Source organism: Anabrus simplex, chromosome 6 (assembly GCF_040414725.1).
Source record: "Anabrus simplex isolate iqAnaSimp1 chromosome 6, ASM4041472v1, whole genome shotgun sequence".
Lineage (NCBI taxonomy): Eukaryota > Metazoa > Arthropoda > Insecta > Orthoptera > Tettigoniidae > Anabrus > Anabrus simplex.
Window position 1 is genome coordinate 250,151,985 of NC_090270.1, and position 27,667 is coordinate 250,179,651.

Consider the following 27,667-nt stretch of genomic DNA (forward strand, 5'->3'; position numbering starts at 1 on the left):
ATGAAGAAGATAGCCGAACCGTACGTGCAATCATATCGGATGGGTATCTGTAGAGAGACCAGACTAACGAATGGGGGTAGCAGTCTTTCAGAAGTTACAATGGCGACAGTTTGGATGACTGACTGATATGGCCTTGTAATAATATTTAACAATGCTTAGCTGTGTTGCGTTACACAGCTGAAAACAATGGGAAACTACAGCCGTAACTAACTTCCGTCTCTCATGTATGAATGAATGATGTACTGATGATGGAGACCTTTCGGTCTTTCAGTGTAGTTAGTGGTTCGTACCTTACTGAAAAAGAATAAGTATGTATTCAACCCCCTCCCTAAAACAAGAGTCTTTTAATAAATGTAGAAAAGTAAATTATTGTAATTTATAACAACAGAAATGTGTTTTAAGAAGCATACATCCAATTTGCACAGTTTTAAACATTATTCTGAATCCACTGTTTCCCCTCTTACACAGTTTTACTATCCAGCATACCGTTGGAAACAGTAAACTGGGTATTACATCATCTCTAAAAGATCTGAGGCAATGGGAAGAATGTAGCTATACCTTAGAGTTAACCACACTTCCATTCAGAACACATTTTACCTTTCAACGGCTGAGTATCACATTCGGAAATGTGCCCATCTACTGAACTCGAGGTTGCCAATTTGAACATTTAGTAAGCATTCAACATTGAGAGATCTGTGTCAGTTTACTATTAAATTAAAGAACACCTTTCTAGGCCAAACATCCAGCACTCCACTGTCTCATAAGACTGACGGAGTTGAAGCAACATGACCTACCATTATTATTACTTTTAGATGCTACTATTTTACTTGTGCAGTCATGGGACATGATTACTATATTTCGGAGGATATACATTTGAAACAAAAAGTTGCTGACTGAAAAGTGTTCAGTCATTTTCTTCTGTTACTGGAAAATAGCTCATCAAATGGCAGTGTGTTGGCTCTTATCCTATTTAACATCTATACAAATGACCAACCACTACCAAAAGGCACTAAAAGCTTTACAGAAGAACCTTGATGCATCATTCCTGGAACTGTTGTTTTCCCGTATCCATCGTTCAATTTATTCGGGCCCAAAAATGTTCCATATAAACTAACGTTAAATTTCCCCGCATCTATCGTTCCTCGAACTATCGTTTTATAGCATCGATCGTCAAAGAAATATTTGTCCTCGGCCATAATTTTCCTGCATGGACCGATCGTACGTAAGAAAAATATACGCAATTTTTTTTTTTAATTTAAAGAGACAACTGAATACTCTAGCATATAACAGCGGCAACCTGTTACAAGAGAATGTACAAGCGATTACAAGTTGTTAGTCTTGAGCAAGGATCTCGTAGGCTAGAGTGCTGTGCGCAAGTTATTTACGCGCAACTACGAGCCTACGTCAACGCTTCTCCTCGACCCACTAACCGGCCCCTAGAAGTATTAATATGGAGGAACAGTAAAACTCAAATTTTCAACCATTTTCTGTGTTGCTATTGGCATCATACCTTATGATGTGTGGGCTGCTAGAGGCCTGTTAACCACTTTGTTGCCCCCTGTCCAGTTGTCTGTTTACAAGCCGGATCTAACCAAACAAGACTAATAATCTTTTCAGTGGCCTGGTCTTGAAACTAATTCCTAAGTTGGCAGCATTGCTTAGACTGCTGTGACATTGTCCGAGGCGTGCCATGTTGAATTTCTAACCTCTGTGACATTGTGCGAGCTGTGCCATGTGGGATCTCCAACATATCGTTCGCGGAGGGTCTAAGGAATCTTTACCAAAATACAGGTTATCACCATAATATCCACGAATATAATTAATTTGCAATAAGAGAACTGACCTTGAAGGTTTTCTAATTACTACGAGATGTAAGGAAAAGTGAAACGAAACGGCATAAAAGTCGCGCCTTTTATTTTCATCGCGTATATCATGAATGCAATATTTTGATACCGTTATGTGTAGTGTGAGCATGTCTGGCTCCATGGCTAAATGCTAAACACGTGTCGGCCTTCAGTTCGAGGGGTCATGGATTTTAACTTTTGTTGGTTAATTTCGACAGTTCGAGGGCTGTGTGTGTGTGCGCCAACTTACGCATTAGGATTCATCTTAGGTAGAGCCGCATTTTCATAAGAGCGTAGATCGCCTATCGCGCAACAACTCGCAAGATCGGCATCTGGCTTCGGAGGCCACACGCCATCATTATTGTTTATTATTATTATTATTATTATTATTATTATTATATTTACATGACGAAAAATGCCCAATTACATCACCCATATTTTATTATTTTGCTTCCCCCCTATTTTATGTCACCCGCATTTATCATTTCCCCGCATCCATCTCCATTTCCCCCCTCCCCTTGAAAAATGATGCATTGAGGTTTTACTGTATTTTATTTATGTTGATGACCTTGCACTTGCCACCCAATGTAAAAGTTTTGACGGAGAAAATTTTTTTCTGACGCATGAACTGGAAGAACTCGGAACACATTACGACCAAAACCAGCTTAAACCCAATCGTCAAAGACTCAAATTTATGCATTTCACCTCCGACACATTCAAGCATCCTGGAAACCAGCCTATATAACACTGTACTCAATGAAAGCTGCAGAATCATTACTGGATGCCTGAAGCCTACTCCTATTGAGAAAATTCACTGCTTAGCTGTATTGTTCATGGGGAGATATGCAGAGAGATAGCATTGAACAAGGGAAGATTTAAGGTATCCACATCTCAAACACACTCACTATTTGGATATTCTCCCACCCAACCTCGCCTTAAATCTAGGAAAAGCTTCCTCCGGACATCTGTCAGTCCCAACAATGCTGATGGTGCTAGAATGAAAATATGGAAGGAAAGAACTGGTCCATCTCTCCAACTCGATGACCCCAAAAGATAGCCTCCCTCACAAGGACTGGCCTACATGGAAGGCGCTCAACAAACTATGAGCTAGAGTTGGCAGAACCGAGCTGAACCTGCAGAAATTGGGGCTTTCGAGTAATTCTCCTCCTCTGTGATTATGGGAAACTACAGACAACTCAACACCTTCACGAGTGCACCGTGGTCTAACAACACGCATGGTGGAAGATTTAATACTTGCCAACCCTACTGCTATTGACATCACCCACTACTGGGCACAGTACATTTAATAGGATAGGGGCTAGCTGGCGATCAGACTTTTTTGAATGGTTCAAATGACTTGTGTCTTGGTATCATAAATTTATAATGTTAGATTTAGAATAGTTTGAATACTGTATTTTTATTAATATTTTACTATACTGTATCTTAATTTACATATTTTACTTATTACTATTCATCATCTGTGTTGTATTCAACTGATGCATCTGATACAAATAAAGAAAGAAAGAAAGAAAGAAAGGAAGAAAGAAAGAAAGAAAAAAGAAAGAAGGAAAGAAAGAAAATATTGTAATTATTTAAGTTAACAATAAAATTAATGGGCAATATTTTGAAAGATTCTCTTTGGTTCATCAAAATCTTCAAAATCTCATCATTTTCTAAAAATGGACCAATGGCCATGAGAGTTTTCACAACACAATTCTCAGAGGAAGCCAGAAGACTGCAAGTAGTTTTTAGCTGTACAATGGTCAAGATATTGGTTGGTTTGAGTGTTGAAGACAATATGAAACTAAAACTGAAACTAAAATAATTTGTTATCTACAATGAACTGTACTGCACACCTGCAGTTGGATACTACATCATGTCGTCTATAGGCAGTGGGTGAGCCAACTGGTTTGGGAAACTTAAGTACAGAACTTCCTTCCTCATGGTCCGACCTGCTTCTTTTGCTCGGCTCGGCCAGCCATAAGTTGGTTTGTCCATCACTTGTCACTAGAGTGAGAAGTCATGGGTTCAGACCCAGATTTCACCTGGGCCAAAGAAAGGAACTTGCCAAACTACCGCAAGTAACTCAGGCTCACGATTCCTCCTGGCTTACACGGAAGCTTCTGAGCAGGAACGATATGGCATTTGACTGGATTAGAAGCCCACCTTTCTTCTGTAGTTACTATTGTGTCATGAGTGTTCAATGATAGCCTCATTCTTGTCTGAGTTACTCAGTCCAGGAAACCATCATCCACTCTGTAACACATCTTGAAATCTTCCTTTACAGACAGGAAAACCCCTATCAGATATCAAGGTCAAGGTGGATGTGAATGTCTGAAGAAGCCAGCTTCACCAGCGTCTTCTTGATGCGAAGGGCAGGTAAACGAACATTTGGATTGTGATGCCAACACTCCTTCATGAGTTTTGCCATTCCGAGTAAAGTCTGCAAAAGAAAGAAAGGAATCAAATGAATGACATCATTTTTTCAAGTTCCTTGTTATACAATTCAAACTTGTCCTCTGCAGCCAAATGAATCGCTCCCAAGTGTTGTAACAACTATAGTTTGATATACTTCTTTGTTCTGTACAACAAACACTTCTATAGAAAAACAAGTTGTAAATCCCTATAATGTTTTTGTTCATTTACATGGGCAGTCGGTGATTATAAGGTGATAGCAGTCGTGGTGATTACTGTTTTAAGGTAAAGTATATCTAGGCAACTATCCTCTCTTAATATTAATCAGAAGAAAGTAAAAGGAAATAGTCCAATTATTTGAAGAAAGAAGAAACTGGCAAACGAAATGGAAGGACCACAAAGGGTGTGAAAATGAAGGAGTATCAAGTCCTCGCAAACCTAAAGCCATTAAACATTTAAATGCCACAGGATAATACATCACTTCTTCTGCCTCTTTGCCTTTCTTTCTTTCTTTCTTTCTTTCTTTCGCTTCTTTTTCTTAGGAACCTTCTTCTGCTTTATTCTTCTGGTGTAAACTGTTATATGACAATTTTTTTCTTTCGAGCCATATCTTCTAACATTGCTCCCAGGACAATTCTAAAGTAATTCTGCAATTTTACTAAGAGAGTTGGTTATGTGGTTTGGGTCATGCAGCTGGGAGCTTGCATTTAGGAGATAGTGATTGGTTTTCTGTGAATTCTCTTTTCACACCATGCAAATGCTGGTGTTGTACTTTAATTAAGACCACAGTTGCTTCTTTTCCTGTCCTAGACCTGACCTAAACCACTGTTGCCATAAGATCTGAGTTAGTGTGATGTAAAACAAATAGTACATTTTTTTCTCTTTTGGTCTCAAATTTCTTCATCTACCAGGGCCTGAAGAGCAGCTCTCACATATTTCAGAAACTGTCTCACACATTCCAACTTCTGAATACGTTTTCCATCATACGGATCCACGTCAGTCACAGCTTTGTAGCTCGACGAGTCTCCATCTCCTAAAACACTTGATCCATCTCCTTGTCACAGGATTTCATTCTTTCCTTGCATTTTCTCCTTTACTTTTCCCTTTGCTATCTTTAACGATATTGTACTCAAGCACTGGTTTTAGGTAACGCAGATATCAAATGATTAGAAATGGGAAGACAGAGAACAAGTTGAGGTCATTGTTTGTTCTGTTGGCAGGGATCTAAGCTGCATGTCTGGTATAAATGCCAGTGCAGCAGTGGAGTGTATGTTTGTTCCTTACACTGGGCCAATTCAAAAATATTTAGCTTTCACGACTACATTATACCTACTAGATAAGCTGTTTAGGTTGTGTCAAATACACAGAGTACATACATGCTGAAGAGATGTTGTAGGTTCAGTTCCCACCAATGTCTGGTTGGCCATTTTTGTTCTGTACATAATATCTCTTTGGCATATATTATATGGACTAAACTTGACCTCACAAGCTGAAGTCTTTATTTCAAGTACAATGTGTCGAGAAGGATAAATATTTATTTCTGCCCTTGTTCAATAATGAACAGTTTAAATTAGGATAAATGATGATCATTAACACACAACTAAAATATATTAGACAGCAGATATTGTACCATTATATTTAACCGCGAGAATGGATATTTAACGCAGTAAAAATTTTGCAGTAGGACGCCGCTTGTGAGGGCGTGATGCTATATAGAGCGTGGGAATCGAGAAGGTGATTTCCCGAGGCAAGGCGTGGTCATGTGTGACGAAGAAAGAATATGTGAGGAAGAAAGAAAGAGAGATGGGATTTTGTCTGGGGGAGAGACCTGCCATCTTAACAGAGATTTTTAGCGGGAGCAGACAGGCCCACCACATTACGGAAATTGAGTTGTAATTCCCGTAATTGAAGGTTTCTCAGGAAAATAAAAAGATGGAAATGATTGCCAGAATTTTACGAAGCTATAGATACCTCTAGGTTTATTAACATAGAATTAGGCACAATCGTCGCCACCGCGTAATCGTCGCATCCTTTATTTTCAATACAAAAATCGGACTTTAAACCTTTAATTACATAATCGTCGCACGTCCAAATTTTGTTCACTAATCTGGTTAAAAGGTAAATGGAACTGCAACGTAAGTTGCACATGAATGCGCAATTTAAATACGTGTATGGTTTATGGGCAATTTGGCAACACAGTCACGTTTGCGACATGTTGCACAACGTATAAATAAATAATACCGGTATATGTACGACGCATGGCTTACCGGTACACTATCGGCAGTTTGACAACGTGGTCGCGAGACAGTGTACTATTTATTCACCACCTACATATTGTGCTTACCGGTAGGTTATCGGCAGTTTGACAACGTGGTCGCGAGACAGTGTACTATTTACTCACCACCTACATATTATGAGTTCCCATTTGAAATACGTAAGGCTGTAAGTTATCGCTTATCGGCAACGTCGCCAGGAAATACCGGCTAGGTAGGTTGAATGGACCTTGAACCAGCCCTCAGATACAGGTAAAATTCCCTGACCCGGCCGTGAATTGAACCCGAGGCCTCCGTGTAAGAGGCAAGCACGCTACCCCTACACCATGGGGCCGGCTCCTGTGTTATTGCGCACGAAGTGAAATCCAAGACGATAACGCAGATTTCCACGGAATTATTCAGCCGAATTATTTACGATGTCTCAGTTGTCATCGCTAGACTCTTATCTTACTACTACGTCATAAGTGTCCGGGCATGGGATGAAAACTTTTATCCAAGCAGTCAAGATAATTATTATCCAATGCCATTAAAGTTTTATTTTATAAACTCGTCAGTAATGTAATGTAAAATCATATAACTGGGAAGAAATATTAACCTAATTACTGTATGTTTAAAAGAAATTGAAAAAAAATGAATGTTTGTTTCTGACGTCTCGGAATACAGTCAACTATACAGTAGATCTACACCGCGCTAGCTAGAGCTCCGGTTTGCGAGCTTTGCGCAAGCGCAGTAGTGTGTCGCAACCAACGAGCTAAACTGATAAATTGTTGCATGCTTCCTTGCTGCCTAACAGTATTGGCTGCTCTGGAATGGACAGATCACAGATGCATTTATTTGTTTCAGATTTACGCGATTACTGTAGACATGTGTGCGTGAGAATTAAAGTTTTTAATTTGTGTTTTGGGTGTTTGCAGAAATAATTTGTTTTAATAGTGAACAATTACGGAAAGTCATTTATATCACAAAACATTAACGTGTGAAGCATTTATAAGCGATTATGGGTAAATATAGAAACTATTCTGCGGGCTTCAAGCTAAGCGTAATTGCCTTCGCTGAACAGCACGGGAACAGAGCTGCAGAAAGAAAATTTTCTGTGAGTGAAAAGTTGGTGCGTGACTGGCGGAAAGTAAAAAAACAAGCTAAAAAGCACAAACCCTTCTAGACGCGCGTTTAGAGCTCCTAAAACAGGGAAGTTTCCTATAATTGACGAAGAAGTGTTTAGGTACGTCAGTGAAATACGTAACAATGGCTGCAGTGTATCATATGAAATGTTACAAATTAAGGGACAGGAGGTAGCGCGCAAACACAACATACCGGTAACTCAGTTTAAGGCGACTCGTGGGTGGATTAAGGGGTTCATGCGACGACACAATCTGTCAGTGCGAAGGAGAACAACACTAAGCCAAAAGTTGCCTGCTGATTACACGGACAAGATTGTAAATTTTCACCGATTTGTCATACGTTTGCGCAAGGAAACTTCGTACTTGCTTTCTCAAATCGGTAATGCCGATCAGACTCCAATCTTTTTTGATATGCCTCGCAACAGCACTATTGCGCTAAAAGGATCACGGAGTGTATTAATGAAAACCAGCGGTAGTGAGAAGTTGCGATGCACGGCAATGCTAGCCATTACAGCTGACGGGAGAAAGTTGCTGCCTTACATCATTTTCAAGAGGAAAACGATGCCTAAGAATATACAGTTTCCCCGTGGAATTCATGTACGAGTGCAACCAAAGGGTTGGATGGACGTAGAACTCATGCTGGACTGGGTTAAACAACCAGCTCTGCTTGTTTTAGATAGTTTCCGAGGTCACCTCGTGAACGAAGTGAAGCAAATTCTCACTACAAATAAGACACGACAGATAGTCATTCCTGGTGGCCTAACATCTGCTTTGCAGCCACTAGACGTATGTGTTAATAAACCCTTTAAAGACCACTTACGTCGATTTTACAACGAGTGGATGATGAGCGGCGATCAGCAATTGACGCCCGCCGGAAATATCAGGCGTCCACCCTTGGACTTGTTATGCTTGTGGGTGAAGAAGAGTTGGGATCTTATACCACCTGAACTAGTCTCCAAGAGCTTCAAAAGGACTGGGATTTCGAATGCACTAGACGGTTCCGAAGATGACGCAGTGTGGCAGGGAGACGAAGAATCTGATACTGGTATTAACAGAGGCGAGGACGGCGCATCAGATAGCGAAACCTGCGATAGCGACACCGAAGATTTGGAATAAATTGCGTACCGGTAAGTCCGCATTTCACAACAAAGCGATAATTTTTTGCAAGTGTAATATTTTAACTTTAATACTCAAATTAATGACAAATTAACTTAATACGTTCATTTTTATTTTCAGGTTGGAAAAACGTTCGCCGAATTGTTGCGAAAAATTATGAATTTTGTTTTAGACTATTTTAATTATTTTGATGTATAAACGCGAGTATTACGTGCATCTTAAATTTGTATCAAATACAATTTAGTTATAAATACATTTTTTGAGTAATACAAATACTGGTATTAAATATTCATCGTATAATGGTCGCACCCTACAATTTTTTTCGAAAATTTTGGAATAAAAAGTGCGACGATTATGCCGTGAAATACGGTATGTAGCAAGCAGAACCACCGTGGGAAGCTCTGTAGTGGCCACATTCCAGACTCAAGTTGTTTCTCGGGGCTTTCCCTGGCGTCCTTTGGTGTGTTGCCTCATATAAAAGCTGAGTGATATGGGGGGAGATCATCCAGTCGACGATCCTTTTGCTGCCAGTACGCGTCGCACGTCAGCCTAGATTGCGCCAGAAACCTTTTGTTCAGAACAAAGACAGTGTGTAATTATTGCAGTGCGATAACTTTGATCCAGTGGATCGGTGACTTACAGAGTTACAGGTGGTAGATTTATAGGTGGGGCGATGTTCAGATACCTATCAGTGAGATCGTGTGTGGTTAATTGTATCAGCAACAAAAGAACGCCGTACTTATAGACTCTGATAAATAGCGGTAGGGGCGAAGCTCCCGAGGTGCCGAGGAAGAGCGGACGATCGGCTAAGGAGGTCTATATTTATCCTCTGATAGACTGTTGAATCCAAATTAAGCGGGCATAAAAACACAATAACCGAGTGGATAGTCTCTAGAGCAGAAAATAGTTTGTGGCATAGTGCACAAGTTAGCGAGTATTCAGTTATACGAGAATGGAGGACGAGGAATGTATATTGCAAAGTGTTAGCGCTGTATGTTAGCTCAACCTAAATGAAGTCCAGAATGTTGCGTTGTGTTTAAAGTGAACATTTCATTGTAGTAAGAAGTCGAGATATTCCGAGGGAAGTGAGGTGCAAGAACTTCAGAACGTGGCTTCGAAGACGCTACCTTGAACGAGGCATCCCTCAAGAAGAAGACAGCACCATGGACCAGCGGGGCGGGAAGACCGGACTCCAAGAATCGACCCTGGCTGAGACCTCTACCGTGATGGGCTAAATCATGATAGCCTACCCGGAGGGAGAGAGGAGGAGATCATCATAATGAGATAAGTGGACCATGAGATACTAGACATGTGGTAGAGTTGGGGTGTCACGCAGAGATAGTAGAATTAAACTTGTAAATATTAACATAGGATTTGATTGTGGCCCATCAGGCTGCATATTAAGATAGTTTGGATATATATGTAAAGGGTAAGTGTAGATAGGTTTTCTTTTCTTTATGTAAAGCAGACAATGATGTAATTTTGTTAACGCGGCAAGAGGTAGTGTGCCTAGTTGATACATATTGTTTGAGTACGATAGACCGGACATTTTTCTTTTGGGTCGGTCAGTTGTATACATGTCCCTTGTAGGATTAGGATCACTATGTGTAATTCCCATTATATCCCTGGGGGAAGGGCAGACATACCTGCGTAATGTAAGGCATGCATGCTGATGGTATTTTAGTTAAGTGGTTCTATTTACGTGCCTTAGACGGGCGTAAACTATAGCAGAGGCGCAGGTTTTAACGCTATTCGACTCTGTGCTACTCTGCCAAACGTTGGGTTTGAACCTCTGACCCCCAAGGTTACTGTTGAAGCGCCACATATTGACGGCGATGGTTTGATGTGATAGTATGGTAGAACACTTTATGTGATTCAACTGCGACCCGTGTGGGTGGTTAACTGAAGTCAGGTGCGTAATGTGAGATGTGTCTTTCCTCACTTATTTTGTGGCCATTTGCTGCTATGAGTAGAAGCTTGAAAGTCCCTTTGTGAAAGAATATAGGGTAAGACGTCTAGCGGTAGTTTGTTTACAAGTTCTTTTTGATGTAGGGGGAGGCTCCAGACCAGACTGCGGGTCAATGTTCTCCTGCTCTGTGTTGGGGTGAGCTCGGCCATTTTTAAATCGCTCTGGAGGTAGGTCATTCTCCTTTGGCAGAGAAGCATTTTGCAAACACAGTGCGTCATTTATTTTAACCATTTTACCTCCTTTTCCTTTTTTGTTTGATTCGCATTCTTAGGGTTACGTATTTTACTAATGTGATCTTGGCACTATGCTACTGTTATGATTGCCCTGTTGACACAAAGTTCTGCCTGGTGGACGTGGGTTCACGTCCGTGTAAATATGTCATTGAGGGCGCTAGAGGAGGTTATCTGAGATTATTTTTATCACTTATTGTGCTGCTATTTTTGTGTATATAAATATCCCGATATGGGAGGAAACTTTCGTAATAGCGGTAATCTCTGCGGGTATCCTTAATTCTACCATCATGTCATTTTATGTCGCAGGCATAGTGATGCTGTTTTCCATGTTGGGGACACATCCGTTTCGTTTCCTGGTTCACAGATCGACAAACTTCAGCACAACGTCATAACCCAGATTATGTTTTCTTTTGAACTGCAGACGTGAGCCTTTGGGGCATTTATTTTGGCACTACAGGTGCAATCCTTGTAAATAACTTGTGTTGTGAATACAAACTTATGCTCAAAAATTCTGATCACAGCGAAAGTGTTCCTCATTTCGTAGTTTAATGTAATTGTACTAGCCCCCATGATCCTCTCGTCACAAGAACCCAACTATCGACCATTTCTGCCGACTGCAGCTGAGCTGGTGCCCGTAGGCAAGAACAGGTGAGCAGGTAGGTATGATCCTGTAGTGTTGATGTGCCCTGTAGGGTACAATATGTTGTGACACTGCATACGCATGAGAATAAATATATGTAAAATGTACATTCACAACAGATATAATGTGTGATACAGATAAGTAATAGCGTTAAAACTACTCACAGCATTGGAAGCCCATCGGTTAGGCACGCTGGGCCGCTGCTGGTCCACGCACACCACCTTTCTCATGTCCTCGAAGCTGGGATCATTTGGTACCAGGTCATAGAACGGAGGTTTGTATTCTTCTGCAATCCCATTTGATAATGTTCGTCTACATACTTCCCATAGTACTAATCCGAAGGCATATATATCCACTCTACGGTAAGACTCGAAGCAATCAACGTTGATCCTAAAAAATTCAAAATATTTTAATAATATTAAATTACATGTTCTGCTTGTTGACAAGATGAACTATTGGAACATGTTATAAGGAACTCAAGTAGGTAAATGGATTAAATAATTATCTTAATACAAGAAGTCACATCTCAACTGCACGTTATTTCATGTCATACATTATCTTCAGCACTAGAGAATAACAAGCGTATTAAAGAGAGAAGGCACATTCTGGGATTGTAGGTACAATATATCACACAGTTAATAACACAGATAATAATAATAATAATAATAATAATAATAATAATAATAATAATAATAATATGTAGACCATACTAATGAGGGAAATGTTTCGTGTCCGAATGCTCTGAATTCCATGAAAATGGGTACAAGAGTAATGTTATGCTAAGACGTTTGGCCACAGCGTTGAGGGTGGTACAAGCAAGGATGTGGCTATTGTCAAATATGCTCATTGTTTGCTGCATATTGTGTGTTGACCACCTCAATGAGAAGTCTCACCTTCAATCTGGCACTGACTAAAGATGTACGGAGACACATCTTGTCCATTACACTTGTACTGATAATATAATTCATCTTCATAGTGTGTTTTCTGGTCATTTTCAGTGTTGTGACCTAAAGTCATAGCATAACTACCATACTTGAAGTTTTACATTTGATCAAACATATAACTTTACAAAGAAAAGAAGCCTACATCCATTTTCATCGACGATTTTTAAGCTTTCTAAGTTATTGCGGTAACCAAGATAGCCATGGCATTCATTCATTGAATCGAAACTCCTCGCTGATGCTCCCATCTGACCGGCTGAGTGACATGGATTGATTAGCTGCCTTTAGCAATAGCTTTTTTAGTTACAATGATGCAATAAAAATGTAAATCGATTTTTTGTTAAATGCAACTTACTGCCGCCATCATGATAAGTCTTTAAAACTTAACGTACTCTTTTCAAAACAATATCAAATCTTTAGTCATAATAAAATGCTAGGTTTTCAGTATGATTTTGAAGAGACTGGTGTGGCTCAGATCGTTTCGAAATGTTATCAACAATTCCACTGAAATATGGCAATAATAGGAATTAGGATTCATCCACAGGACGCTACCTGTTCTTGTCAGCAAGACCAATTTTTGGTAATCTTTTGAAGAGGATGTATGCTCTCACTGAATTTCATGATTAGTAATTCATTATCATTCTCACAAGCAGTCGAGTACTGCTTGATACAACCATATAGAATCTGTTCATTCTTGGGGTACTATTAATTATTTAGCGTATTCATTTCATCTTGGTAAAAATGTCTTAACTCTCTCAGTGCCAAGCCATTACTTGAAATTCTGGCTAAGAATGCCAAGCCGTTTTTAGTGGTTCTGCAGACTTTCAGAAAATCTACTAAAAATTGACGTTCAATAATATATGCATTATTCTTGCAGTATTTTATAAAATATACTTCATTCTTTAAGAAGAAATGCTTCTAAACAAGAAAAATATTTCCAATTTATTTTTAAATTGGCATTAATTTGACAACCGTTCATTAAAAAATATTTTAAAAAGTTTAAGTCTAATTTTAGAAATACATTATTTGTGATATTGCTTAAATACAAGAACTTAGGTAAAATACACACTCAATTCTAACAAAATGATATTGTTACAAATTTAATCAACTTAAGTACAACCACCCCGAAAGTTATTTTAAAAAATCTGCACTCGCCACTTCCTTTATTGAATTTTTTGTTCTACTGTCTATCATACCTGGTATTGAACAATAATTTATTACACAATTTTTTGTAGTACATTATAATTATTAATGAAAACCGTAGCAATGAACATATTTCAACAATACAGACCCTTAAATTTCTTTCTACAGCTGATGGAAAAAATTGTCCGTGCCACCAGACCATGTCATCTATATTTTGCAGTCATGTTCTATATTCAAATGAATAAAACTGCAAGACAATGAGTACAACAATATAGCCTACACCTCAAAGTTCTCTTATACCGATGATGCGAAAAAATAGTCACAGCATAGATTTATTTGCACTGATGTTCTTCCACACAATTTTGGCGTAACCATTTCATGAAATTTAAACATATGGTGGGACCTTATGCATTGTTGAGGAGTAGAAAAAACTACACACTGTTTTTCTTTCTTTTCTGGCAGTGTTTTAACACCAAGCGCAGACTTTTCTCCCTTCTGTGTTACATCCATTCTGTGCTCATTGCCTCAATAAAGAACGAGTAAAACTGACGTCTGTCACTGGCATGGTATTGTTATTCTCACAATATAGAAGATAGGCATTTAGCATCATTCCTGCAATTACGTTAAATGCCATTTTCTTCCAATACTTCATTGTTCTGCGTTCATCCAAGTAGACGTACACCATCATGTCATTTCCATCAATATCTCCCATGATTTATTGTACTCCAAAATAAGGTCATATTTTACTACAGCTTCTTGACAATTCCTTGGAGAAGGAGGGATTTCACTTTCTGTTCCCCTACCATTTGTACTGAGAAGTACTACAGGGTTCTTCTGCTTTGATCCTACCAAGAGCACGGATCCTTTCCTGAAATACTTATTGGCAATTCTACTGAATTTCTTCCTCAATAAATTTGGCAAACTTTTTCTATTCTTTCTGATAGTGCCAGTAATATATGAGCCAGAAAAAAATACATGGGCAGAGGAACAGATATAAACTTGTAACCACTATAAAGGCCAGGCTTTGATCCTTGATAGCTTTCTTTTCTTCAGCAGACTTTACAATTAAGAGATGAAAGTATATGATTTTCCACCTGTTCAATACAAATTCAAATGTGATATACAATGAAATGTCACATTTTATTCATAAATATTAGGGACCGGTTTCAGCATGTCTATTCCATCATCAGCCTAAAGTTAGATACACAAGGACACAAGTAAATTACACATGTCAATACACAAATAAACTTTCTAACATATTGGCAATTCATAATAGCGTTGATATATAAAAAATTTTGAATGTATAAAAACTCTCAATTATACCTCTTATAAAATTTACAATAAAGGTAAAGGTAAAATGATCTATTTACAATTCTGTGATATCTATTACCTAGTGATGTTTTGTGTTACAATTGTGTGTTAAATACCAAAAGATGTCTTTTAAAACACTTCTGTCTGAACAGCTTATACACCTAATAAAAACTTTGGGGTATTGAAATTCCTATAGTATTAAAATTTAAGACGTTCTATCACATGAAAATACTCATGTAAATAAAATTAGTAACAGTGTCCAGTAACCAGTAAATTTTATAAGAGGTATAATTGAGAGTTTTTATACATTCAAAATTTTGTATATATCAACGCTATTATGAATTGCCAATATGTTAGATAGTTTATTTGTGTATTGACATGTGTAATTTACTTGTGTCCTTGTGTATCTAACTTTAGGCTGATGATGGCATAGACATGCCAAAACCGGTCCCTAATATTTATGAATAAAATGTGACATTTCATTGTATATCACATTTGAATTTGTATTGAACAGGTGGAAAATCATATACTTTCATCTCTTAATTGTAAATCTTTTTTCAATATGGACCAATTATGAAGTTTTTAACATTAAATAAGAAAGCCTACCAGGCAAAAAACAAAGCTCATCTTTATATGAACTTACGTATCAAGATAGGGAAGTTAGGCAAGGACATAAAATTTATTAAGCAATGTATCACCAATAAATTAACTCCTAATTTTGTAAAAAACAGAAAACAGAACATTCTAGAACATCAGAGAAAGGTACATCTAAGAACCAATAAGCTCTGGCTTCAGAACGAGCTTAAGTTTTTACATCAGAAGAAATCATTCCTTAATAATCGCCTATATGAAACCCATCTCGAAGTCACCACAATGCTATCAACAGCACAATGGAACATTTTCCAAGATAATGTTCACAACAGGCTAACCACAATCCTTATCCTTGGATAATAAATTTCAAACCCTTCTCAATAAAGCCAATGCAGACAACAAGCCGCACAAGGGTAATACGCAAACTCAACACTTATCTGAATTCCATCCACCATTCATTAATCTGTCCAAAACCAACTTTGACAAAGAAGAAATCGATATCCTATCGAAAGGACCCAAACACAATTGGCCCAACTTTAATGTAGCAAACATAGACAAAACTTTGACAAAAGAAGCAGAAGCAGCTATCAATAAAATGCCCATTGACATTCAAGATGAAACCAGACATGAAACTAAAAAGCAAATAAATAATATTTTCAATACACCAACACGGCTTATAAATCCCACACAACTTACGGATAGGAAAAAGATTCTTCAACTCAAAGACAAAATTAAAAACTCAGAAATCATTATCACCAAAGCAGATAAAGGGAACGCTACTGTTGTAATGAATCAGGCAGACTACATCAAAAAGACAAAAGCCTTTTTCACAGATGAAACCTTTACAGTTATTGACAAAGATCCTACCCAATCCATTCAAAGACAATTAAAACAGATACTTAAAAACACAAATTTTTTACTAACAGACAGCGAAAAGAACAAATTGATCAACATGAATCCTGGTTTGCCAACTGTTAAAGCACAGCCCAAAATTCATAAAGATTGAATCCCCATACGCCCCATAGTGAATTTCAGACCGAGCCCACTCTACAAAATAGCTCAATTTATCCAACAGTTTTTAAGCAAACACTACACTTTCCAGGCAAATAAATCCATTAAAAATACCCTTGAATTAATCCAACGTTTGAACAACTTTAAACTACAACCATACCATACCATGCATTCATTTGACATTACCAACATGTACACAAATATCAAACCGGAGAAAGTTATATCAATTATTTCAAGAAATTTACGATCTCATAGCCAGCTCAGCCAACTTGAAATAGCAGACTTCATGTCTTTACTGAAATTTTTAACTAACAATAATTATTTCACGTTTAACAAAGTAATATACAAACAGGACGGACTAGCCATGGGTTCGCCGGCATCTGGTATTCTTGCCAATATATATCTGGATTTCCTTGAGTACACTAAAATAGAAAAGGATAAGAAATTCAACAATATAGTCTTTTGGTCCAGATTTATCGATGATACATTTATCATAATGGATCAACACAACACCGATGCAATTACCACCCTAACACACCTTAATGACATTGATACGAATATTAAGTTCACTATAGAATCTGAAACCAATAAGACCCTCAACTTTTTAGATTTAACTATTACCAGATTCCCAACCACCTTTAAATATAAAATTTATAGAAAACCGACGCACACAGCTACAACCATTCAACAAGACTCTTCACATCCCCCTTGCCATAAACGTGCCACCTATAATAGTCTAGTCCACTGTGCCTATAATATCCCCATGTCCAAAGCAGATTTTAATAAAGAACTTAATATTATACGTAATATTGCACTGCATAATGGTTTTAATCATGGTTTCATAGAACGCATAATACGTAAATTTAAACACCGACCCAAAACTTGCCTACAGAAAGAAAAAACGAAACCAATAACATATGCAATTTTTACATTTAACCCGGATATTCACCGTGTAACTAATCTATTCAAAAAGAAGGACGTATACATCGCCTTTAAAACCAATAACAGGAATCTTGCTATATTCCACAACTCCAGCCGTGTCAACTTTCTTAACCCTTTTGACAGATCAGGCGTATACAGGCGTATCATTGCAACGACTGTTCCAGTAGTTATTTCGGACAAACCAGGAGATCCTTCAAAATTAGGTACAATGAACATATTAATGCCATCAAATACAAAAGATTCTCAGCCATAGGACAGCATACGCACGATTACAAACACAGCTTCTACGGGATTGACAACGATTTAGACATCATCGAAGTTATGAATAAAGGGCTTCTTTTAGACCTTACAGAGCAGTGCTTTATTCATTTAGACCAATATTACAACCCTAATTTTAATCTCAATGAGATATCTGAAAAACCGACCATCTTATTCGACGTCCTTATTTCAATTATTAATAAGCTCAAAATGCCTAAAGATCAGCCATTATATAAAACAGTTCGCAACATGTTAGTGTATTACCCCTACCGAAATCCACGCCCTCCCGAACCCTACTCGCCTCTGCTTGCAACCTCTTCCCCTCCACCTACATGACACGCCCCGATTCCCCGCCAGTACTTGCGGCTTGCTGCCTGACACATCGCTCGCTAGTATCCAGCCTTCTGCTGGTATGTGGTGCATGAGGTGAGTTTATATTTCAAAATTATTTATTTCTTTCGCGATCTTTTTTACGTTATATTGATACAGTTTTCAATCTTTTTTAGGTCCGTTTTGAAACAAGATCTCTTGAATTGCATTTCACCACCTGATGATATAGTGCTTTGTGAACTCATACTCGTCAACTACGGCCTCAGCCACTCACATGTTCTTTGTATTTCTGAGATTTAGAAACTTAAAACCATCTGGCAACCTGACAACTAAGCTACCGCTATTTCAAGCAAGATTTATTTGATTCTTAAAGCCGCTCAATTTAACTTGGCTTACCGCCTATATTCTAATGAGGAACTATTTTAACAAACATTAAATAACGAACAGCTATTCTCTTTTACAATGTAACAATACTGACAACTGTTACTAATTTTATTTACATGAGTATTTTCACGTGATAGAACGTCTTAAATTTTAATACTATAGGAATGTCAATACCCCAAAGTTTTTATTACGTGTATAAGCTGTTCAGACAGAAGTGTTTTAAAAGACATCTTTTGGTATTTAACACACAATTGTAACACAAAACATCACTAGGTAATAGATATCACAGAATTGTAAATAGATCATTTTACCTTTACCTTTATCGTAAATTTTATAAGAGTTGAGAGTTTTTATACATTCAAAATTTTGTATATATCAACGCTATTATGAATTGCCAATATGTTAGAAAGTTTATTTGTGTATTGACATGTGTAATTTACTTGTGTCCTTGTGTATCTAACTTTAGGCTGATGATGGCATAGACATGCCGAAACCGGTCCCTAATATTTATGAATAAAATGTGACATTTCATTGTATATCACATTTGAATTTGTATTGAACAGGTGGAAAATCATATACTTTCATCTCTTAATTGTAAATCTTTTTTCAATACGGACCAATTATGAAGTTTTTAACATTAAATCAGCAGACTTTGCATATTTGCAAGTGAAAAACTCCAAACAGTAGTTCGTGACAAAAACGCATGGCATCTAAAACTTCAGGCATAGAATTTCTATGCCTAACGTCATCTTCAATACGGAACAATAATGAGAGTTGTTACTTGTAATCTAAAACTTGATGCAGCGATAATGGTAGTGCTTGTTGGGTATGTACTGAAGCAACTGTGTATGGCATTTTGTTCCTGCTAGGCTTTCATCAATGGATAGCTTTTTATGTGGTGTCTAGTGATGTCGAAATAACCTGTTAGCATGCTGCAATAGGGGTTCAGACCTAGCATATGATTAATAATTTTCAGTACCAGAACCACAAAGTTTACTGTTGTCTGTCAAATGACAAAATCGTCGTATCAATTGAAGTATGTTTAGTGAAAATATTTTCCCAAACCAGGATGTAGCAAGATGATCAGCTACAGACCAATATGAAAATATGGAAGACTTTGGTAAGCCCCATGCCAAAAATTAATGCTTTCATTTCCAATACAGAGGAAGCCTTTTTTAAACAATTGGCTTTACGTTGCACCGACATAGATAGGTCTTATGGCAATGATGGATAGGAAAGGGCTAGGAGGGGAAGGAAGCGGCCGTGGTCTTAAGTTACATATGTTATTTGCCTGGTGTGAAAATGGGAAACCAAGTAAAAACATCTTCAAGGCTGCCGACAGTGGGGTTCGAACCCACCATCTCCCAAATGCAAGCTCACGGTTGTGCGACCCTAACTGCATAGCCAACTTGCTCAGCTACAGAGGTAGCCCGAGAAACTTTAGCCCTTGATTGGGGTGAAAAATGCATATGATGACATGAATTGTTGGGCATACCTATTTGTTTCATTTACCATCATATTTAGCAATGAAACAGTGATAAAATGAAAATAATTTATTAGAGAAGCATTATGTGGTAGCATATTTTGGCCCAGCGAATTCCATGTAAATGACAAGAGAAGTGGGCCTATCAGATTGGTTTGGAAAAATTTCGTGGAAACCGACATTATCATTCACATTGCCTTAATTATTTTATTTTTCGATGCGTAATGCCCAACTAAGGAGCGTGTTTGAACTTATTAGCACCTCCCCCCTCGCTTCTTCTCTTCCCAATATCTCTTCATCCTCTCGCTGGATTAATTTTTATGTTGTTTAGTCCATCCTGTATTTAGTTGGGTGGCCTTTACAGAAAATTTGTGTTTGTGAATTAAGGTTCTGAATTTTATTCTATCCTGAATGGTTTCTTCATTAATGCCAGTTGTAATTTCGAGATCGACTATGGTTGATCACCCCATAACCTTCAACTGATTAGCATGATGGAACGAATAGCTAAGAAGGCTTCTACTCCAGGCCCTAGTAGATATACCAGGTTTTCTCGGTCATCGGATTCTGGGGGACCGAGAACATCGTACGGGAATGTGTCGAAGCTTCTCAGATTTCTCAAAATGAATTGCCTTCATTATTATTATTATTATTATTATTATTATTATTATTATTACTACTACTACTACTACTATCACTCCCAACTTCTACACCTCCATCATAATTTCTGTCACTTTCTGAATCACTCAGAACTGGCAGTGAATTTTTAGTCAGTTTCACAGACTAAAATAGTGTACTAACATGAACACCATATGTACTGGGGCAGGAGAATTTGTATACTGTACTCGGTAATGAGTAGTAGATGGCAACGATCTGGCTTATAACAACATATAGCACAAACAGCATTGAGTGCTAGTGGATTGTAAGCAGGAGAATTTATATACTCGGTAATGAGTAGCAGACCGACGATCTGGCTTATAATGTGCACAGTTCCAAATTTCCAGCTGTTCAATGATCCTTTAGTGAACAGAGTCATGATGATGACTGCCCCTCACATCACAAGGTACAGCAATATTTGGGTGGTTTCTCTTTATAATCATTTACATTTCACATGGATACTCTATACGGCTTTGATTTTATTGCAAATTGAAGACTCATTATGGCTGTAGCAATTTCCATGTCCATCAGTGTAAGGAGCGCATTAGGCAACAGTTTAAAACAAGCATTGTGGTTACATACCCACCTCCAGAAACCATGTTCTAGCAGTTGCACAGCACTGCAAAGTTTCACTCTTCACATCTATTCACTGGATTGTTCTAAAGATTAATTCTATGAGAGAGGGTTTATCTGAAAAACACTGATTTACAATGCCTCAAATATGGGATTTCTGGTACGGCAAATTAAATGCATAATAGAGGTGAATTTTATTTTCTAATTTCATGTAGAATAACACTATGAATTCCAATGCACACAGGAAGAAGTATCTCAAATCAATCCTGTTTCCCTACTTACATCTCATCCAGAACTTCAGGACTCATGTAGCGCTTAGTACCAACACGAGGATTGGCACCAACGTTCATCTCCCCTGTCGACTGAACATGAGTAACTGCTAGACCAAAGTCTGCTATCACACAAGATCCATTCATTTTCATCAGAATGTTCTTAGTCTTGATGTCTCTATGTGCTATAGCAGGTTTACCCTGAAACAAGGAAATGGAAAATTCCTTCACAAACCAGTTAAAACAAAAGTTTCCATCAAAAAGTCACTAACTCATTTATTCCTATCATCATCATGATCATAATGAAAGGCTGGTTTTCTAAAGAAAGAACATGGCAGATTTGGGGGAGTGAACAAAATGGCTGCTTGCTTGTTTCCTATGGGTTGTTAGGTGATGAAGTTGACAGTATATGCTACAGGAATCCCATGGCCACTTCATAGTCCCAATATTATCATTTATTTAAACACACAATAAATAAGTAAATTATTCAGTGTAGAACAGAATTCTGTCAGTTTTGTCATGAACCTTTACTCATGTGCTAATGTTTCAGCTGTCTATTTTGAATTCCTTGGCAGCAGCTGTTACTTTTATTCGTGCTGATAGGTAAAAATAGTTACAGTTTTTGTCATTCATTAATCTCTTTCGTCCAACTCAATGGCTAACAAGTAAGTATGTTGGACTTTGGTCCAAGGGGTCCCTGGTTCAATTCCCAGGCAGGTCAGGGATTTTAACTTTCACTGATTTGGAAACAACTTGGCGAACAAAGTGGAATTTGATGGGGAGCTATCAATATTAATGGGGCTTATGGAGAAAGGAGGTAGAACTGGCTGAATCAGCAAAGAGGTTGCATCTGGATGTGCTAGGAGTAAGTGATATTCGGGTAAGGGGAGATAACGAGGAAGAGATAGGAGATTATAAAGTGTACTTGACGGGTGTTAGAAAGGGAAGGGCAGAGTCTGGGTTAGGGCTATTTATCAGGAATACCATTGCACGCAACATAGTTTCTGTTAGGCACGTAAATGAGCGAATGATGTGGGTAGATTTGTCAGTTGGAGGAATTAGGACAAGAATTGTGTCCATGTATTCACCATGTGAGGGTGCAGATGAGGATGAAGTTGACAAGTTTTATGAAGCATTGAGTGACATCGTGGTCAGGGTCAACAGCAAGGATAGAATAGTGCTAATGGGCGATTTCAATGCGAGAGTTGGGAATAGAACTGAAGGATACGAAAGGGTGATTGGTAAATGTGGGGAAGATATGGAAGCTAATGGGAATGGGAAGCATTTGCTGGACATCTGTGCTAGTATGGGTTAAGCTGTTACGAATACATTCTTCAAGCATAAGGTTATTCACCGCTACACATGGGAGGCTAGGGGTACCAGATCCATAATTGACTACATCTTAACAGACTTTGAATTCAGGAAATCTGTTAGGAATGTACGAGTTTTTCACAGATTTTTCGCTGATACAGACCACTATCTGATCTGTAGTGAACTAAGTATCTCTAGGCCTAGGCTAGAGAAAGTGAAATCTGTCTGCAAATGAATAAGGGTAGAAAATCTCCAGAACGAGGAAATTAGACAGAAGTACATGGATATGATTAGTGAGAAGTTTCGAACAGTAGACAGTAAGCAGGTTCAGGATATAGAAAGTGAATGGGTGGCATGCAGGGATGCTATAGTAGAAACAGCAAGGGAATGCCTAGGAACAACTGTGTGTAAAGATGGGAAAAGGCAAACATCTTGGTAGAATGATGAAGTGAGAGCAGCCTGTAAACGTAAAAAGAAGGCTTATCAGAAATGGCTCCAAACAAGGGCCGAGGCAGACAGGGATTTGTACGTAGATGAAAGAAACAGAGCGAAAAAAATAGTTGTTGAATCCAAAAAGAAGTCATGGGAAGATTTTGGTAATAACCTGGAAAGGCTAGGTCAAGCAGCAGGGAAACCTTTCTGGACAATAATAAAGAATCTTAGGAAGGGAGGGAAAAAGGAAATGAACAGTGCTTTGAGTAATTCAGGTGAACTCATAATAGATCCCAGGGAATCACTGGAGAGGTGGAGGGAATATTTTGAACATCTTCTCAATGTAAAAGGAAATCATCTTGGTGGTGTTGCGAACAGCCAAGTTCATGGGGAGGAGGAAAATGATGTTGGCAAAATTATGCTTGAGGAAGTGGAAAGGATGGTAAATAAACTCCATTGTCATAACGCAGCAGGAATAGATGAAATTAGACCTGAAATGGGGAAGTATAGTGGGAAGACAGGGATGAAATGGCTTCATAGAGTAGTAAAATTAGCATGGAGTGTTGGTAAGGTACCTTCAGATTGGACAAAAGCAGTAACTGCACCTATCTATAAGCAAGGGCGGAGCCACCATGGCTCAGACGGCAGCGCGTCGGCCTCTCACCGCTGGATACTGTGGTTCAAATCCCGGCCACTCCATGTGAGATTTGTGCTGGACAAAGCGGAGGCAGGACAGGTTTTTCTCCGGGTACTCCGGTTTTCCCTGTCATCTTTCATTCCAGTAACACTCTCCATTCTCATTACATATCATCTATCACTCATTAATAAATCACTTTGGGAGTGGCGACTCCATCGTACTAATAGCCTATATCTGCATCATTCATTACATCCCTGACCCAGTCATAGACTGGAAAACAGGTCGTAGGTTTTCATTTTCATATAAGCAAGGGAAAAGGAAGGATTGCAACAACTATCGAGGTATCTCATTAATAATATAATAATTTCGTGTAGCTATTTCTAGCCGAGTGCAGCCCTTGTAAGGCAGACCCTCCCATGAGGGTGGGTGGCATCTGCCATGTGTAGATATCTGCGTGTTATTGAGGTGGAGGATAGTGTTATGTGTGGTGTGTGAGTTGCAGGGATGTTGGGGACAGCACAAACACCCAGCCCCCGGGCCATTGGAATTAACCAATGAAGGTTAAAATCCCCGACCCGGCTGGGAATCGAACCTGGGACCCTCTGAACCGAAGGCCAGTATGCTGACCATTCAGCCAACGAGTCAGACGAGGTATCTCATTGATTACTATACCAGGCAAAGTATTCACTGGTATCTTGGAAGGGAGGGTGCGATCAGTCGTTGAGAGGAAGTTGAATGAAAACCAGTGTGGTTTCAGACCACAGAGATGCTGTCAGGATTAGATTTTCAGTATGCGCCAGGTAATTGAAAAATGCTATGAGAGGAATAGGCAGTTGTGTTTATGTTTCGTAGATCTAGAGAAAGCATATGACAGGGTACCGAGGGAAAAGATGTTCACTATACTGGGGGACTAAGGAATTAAAGGTAGATTATTAAAATCAATCAAAGGCATTTATGTTGACAATTGGGCTTCAGTGAGGATTGTTAGTAGAATGAGTTCTTGGTGTAGTAAAGGCTGTAATCTTTCACCTTTGTTGTTCGTAGTTTAAATGGATCATCTGCTGAAAGGTATAAAATGGCAGGGAGGGATTCACTTAGGTGGAAATGTAGTGTTTGGCCTATGCAGACGATTTGGTATTAATGGCGGACTGCAGTCTAATATCTTGGAACTTGAAAATAGGTGCAATGAGTATGGTATGAAAATTAGCCTCTCGAAGACTAAATTGATGGTAATTCTAAATTCCCATGGAGGGAATTAGATACTTTTCCACCAATAGAGCATATCAAAAATCAGATCAAAAATTAGATGTTGGCTTTTCAGGCGTTTGCTCTATTAACCAGCATTTCGTCTTAGGTCTGACACTAGACTCGTCAGAGTGGGATGTGTCAGACCCTACCCACTAGGGGTCTGACACATCCCACTCTGACGAGTCTAGTGTCAGACCTAAGACGAAATGCTGGTTAATAGAGCAAACGCCTGAAAAGCCAACATCTAATTTTTGATCTGACTAAATTGATATCAGTCGGTAAGAAATTCAACAGAAGTGAATGTCAGATTGGTGATACAAAGCTAGAACAGGTCGATAATTTCAAGTATTTAGGTTGTGTGTTCTCCCAGGATGGTAATATAGTAAGTGAGATTGAATCAAGGTGTAGTAAAGCTAATGCAGTGAGCTCGCAGTTGCGATCAGCAGTATTCTGTAAGAAGGAAGTCAGCTCCCAGACGAAACTATCTTTACATTGGTCTGTTTTCAGACCAACTTTGCTTTACGGGAGCGAAAGCTGGGTGGACTCAAGATATCTTATTCATAAGTTAGAAGTAACAGACATGAAAGTAGCAAGAATGATTGCTGGTACAAACAGGTGGGAACAATGGCAGGAGGGTACTCGGAATGAGGAGATAAAGGCTAATTTAGGAATGAACTCGATGGATGAAGCTGTACGCATAAACTGGCTTCGGTGGTGGGGTCATGTGGGGCGAATGGAGGAGGATAGGTTACCTAGGAGAATAATGGACTCTGCTTTGGAGGGTAAGAGAAGTAGAGGGAGAACAATTTCTTCCGCTTGGAGATTGGGTGTTTATGCCATCTTCAACATTAAATTTCATTCTGGGAAGGGCCCCATCCCATCTATATATTTAAAAGGCAAGGAGTTTTCTTTTGCAATTTACCAGCAACCTTCTAATGGACCAAATTTTATGAAATGTGATTTAGATGAAAGGCACTTATACCGGTTGGTCTACCAGCCCCTTACGATCCAGTTTTTTGCATCCCTTCACATCTACTACAATTCTGAAAGACAACGGTCCCTCTCCCTAAACCAGGGTAATATAACGAGATGTGTGTTTACGGGCTAGAAGACAGGAGGAATTGTAAGCACCACTATTAATTCATTATGGGTACCTCAAATGAACCCGTTAAACGAGTACAGATATGCAGAACACGTACTTTAAAACAGGAGGTGGACACACAGACCGGGAGCACGGTACTGTATAGGCTGGGAAGTGGGCGCCATAGGGCAAGTGTCACAGTAGCTCACATGGCAAGTGGGCAGTGATAGTGGACAGTGCTCGAGGTAGGAGGCTAGAATCCCACACATGAATTTTTTTTAACAGTCAGTTGCCTGGGATGTGGTAAGGTTGTATACTTGATAGCTTCCAAGGACTGATTTGTTTATTTGACTCTGTAAAAGACCGAATGTATCATTGTATTGGGTATGGTGCTGGCTTGGACGGGGACGAGGAAATGATGGTTTGTGGCCAGTTAGCTACGTCGTACATGTTCCAAGTTTCGCAGACCACAGGTAGGGCAAAGTATGCCCCATTGGAACGATAAAAACATGCAATGGCAGGTAAGTATGCAGCTGTGCGAACTCCCCTCCTTTGAAGCAATTCACAACACAAAGTTTATTCACTCCCTCAAGATGTATTCCGACGATGAGTAAGTGGATATTTTGCTTATCTATGGAGAAGCTAGACAGAATGCATAGCAGGCACAAGGCATGTAGCAAGAATGCTATCCGGATAGATGATAACCGACGGACATGACATTTCGGAGTGTGGAAAGACGCCTGCGGGATCCTGCATCCCTGGGAAGGACGCGGCCTGTTTGAGATCATCCTGTGACCCCGTGATGTCTGCTGACAATGAAGAGGTCATGTTTGACGCTATCCCGTGCAACCCTCATACTAGCACACAGGCCATTGCACAGGAGACGAACATCAGCTGAGTGTCTGTTATGCGGATATTGCTTACCCACCAATTTCACCCGTACCATTTGCACTTATACCAGGAGCTCCATGGTCATGATTTTGATGCCTGGGTGGTGTTTTGTCAATGGATCCTACAGCACGTGGACACTGACCCTGTTATTCTAGCAACTCTCTTGTTTACGCACAAAGCACGACTCCACAACAATGGAACTGTTAATCGCCATAATATGCATTACTGGAGTGTGGATAATCCCCATTGGGTGCGACAGACAGCTTTTCAGGTACAGTGGGGCGTGAATGTATGGTGTGGAATCATGGCTGATCACCTCATCGGTCCCCATTTCTCTGAGGGGCATCTGACCAGCACACACTATCTGCGGTTTCTCCAAGATGAACTACCACAGTTTTTGGAACATGTGCCACTCCTTGACCACTGCAGGATGTGGTTTCAACATGACGGAGCTCCACCGCACATGGCGCTGTACAGTAGCTCAAGAAGTGACGGTGAATTCGACTTGACAGCAAATTTCATAATGTCCCTGACATATTCAATAGCTTGTTCATAAGCGTGTATTT

General features: G+C 39.1%; 1 protein-coding gene across 1 annotated transcript in view; it reads right to left on the reverse strand.

The window, feature by feature from the left end:
* Positions 1 to 3,452: 3,452 nt before the first annotated feature.
* Positions 3,453 to 27,667, reverse strand: part of sax (saxophone) — a 118,515-nt gene continuing 94,300 nt past the window's right edge. Inside the window, exons 7-9 of the mRNA XM_067149267.2 lie at positions 21,515 to 21,702; positions 11,776 to 12,001; positions 3,453 to 4,287 (exon numbers count right to left, since the gene is read on the reverse strand). Of these exons, the coding sequence (XP_067005368.2) occupies positions 4,147 to 4,287; positions 11,776 to 12,001; positions 21,515 to 21,702 (555 nt within the window). The 3' untranslated portion in view covers positions 3,453 to 4,146. The remainder of the gene's footprint in view (positions 4,288 to 11,775; positions 12,002 to 21,514; positions 21,703 to 27,667) is intronic.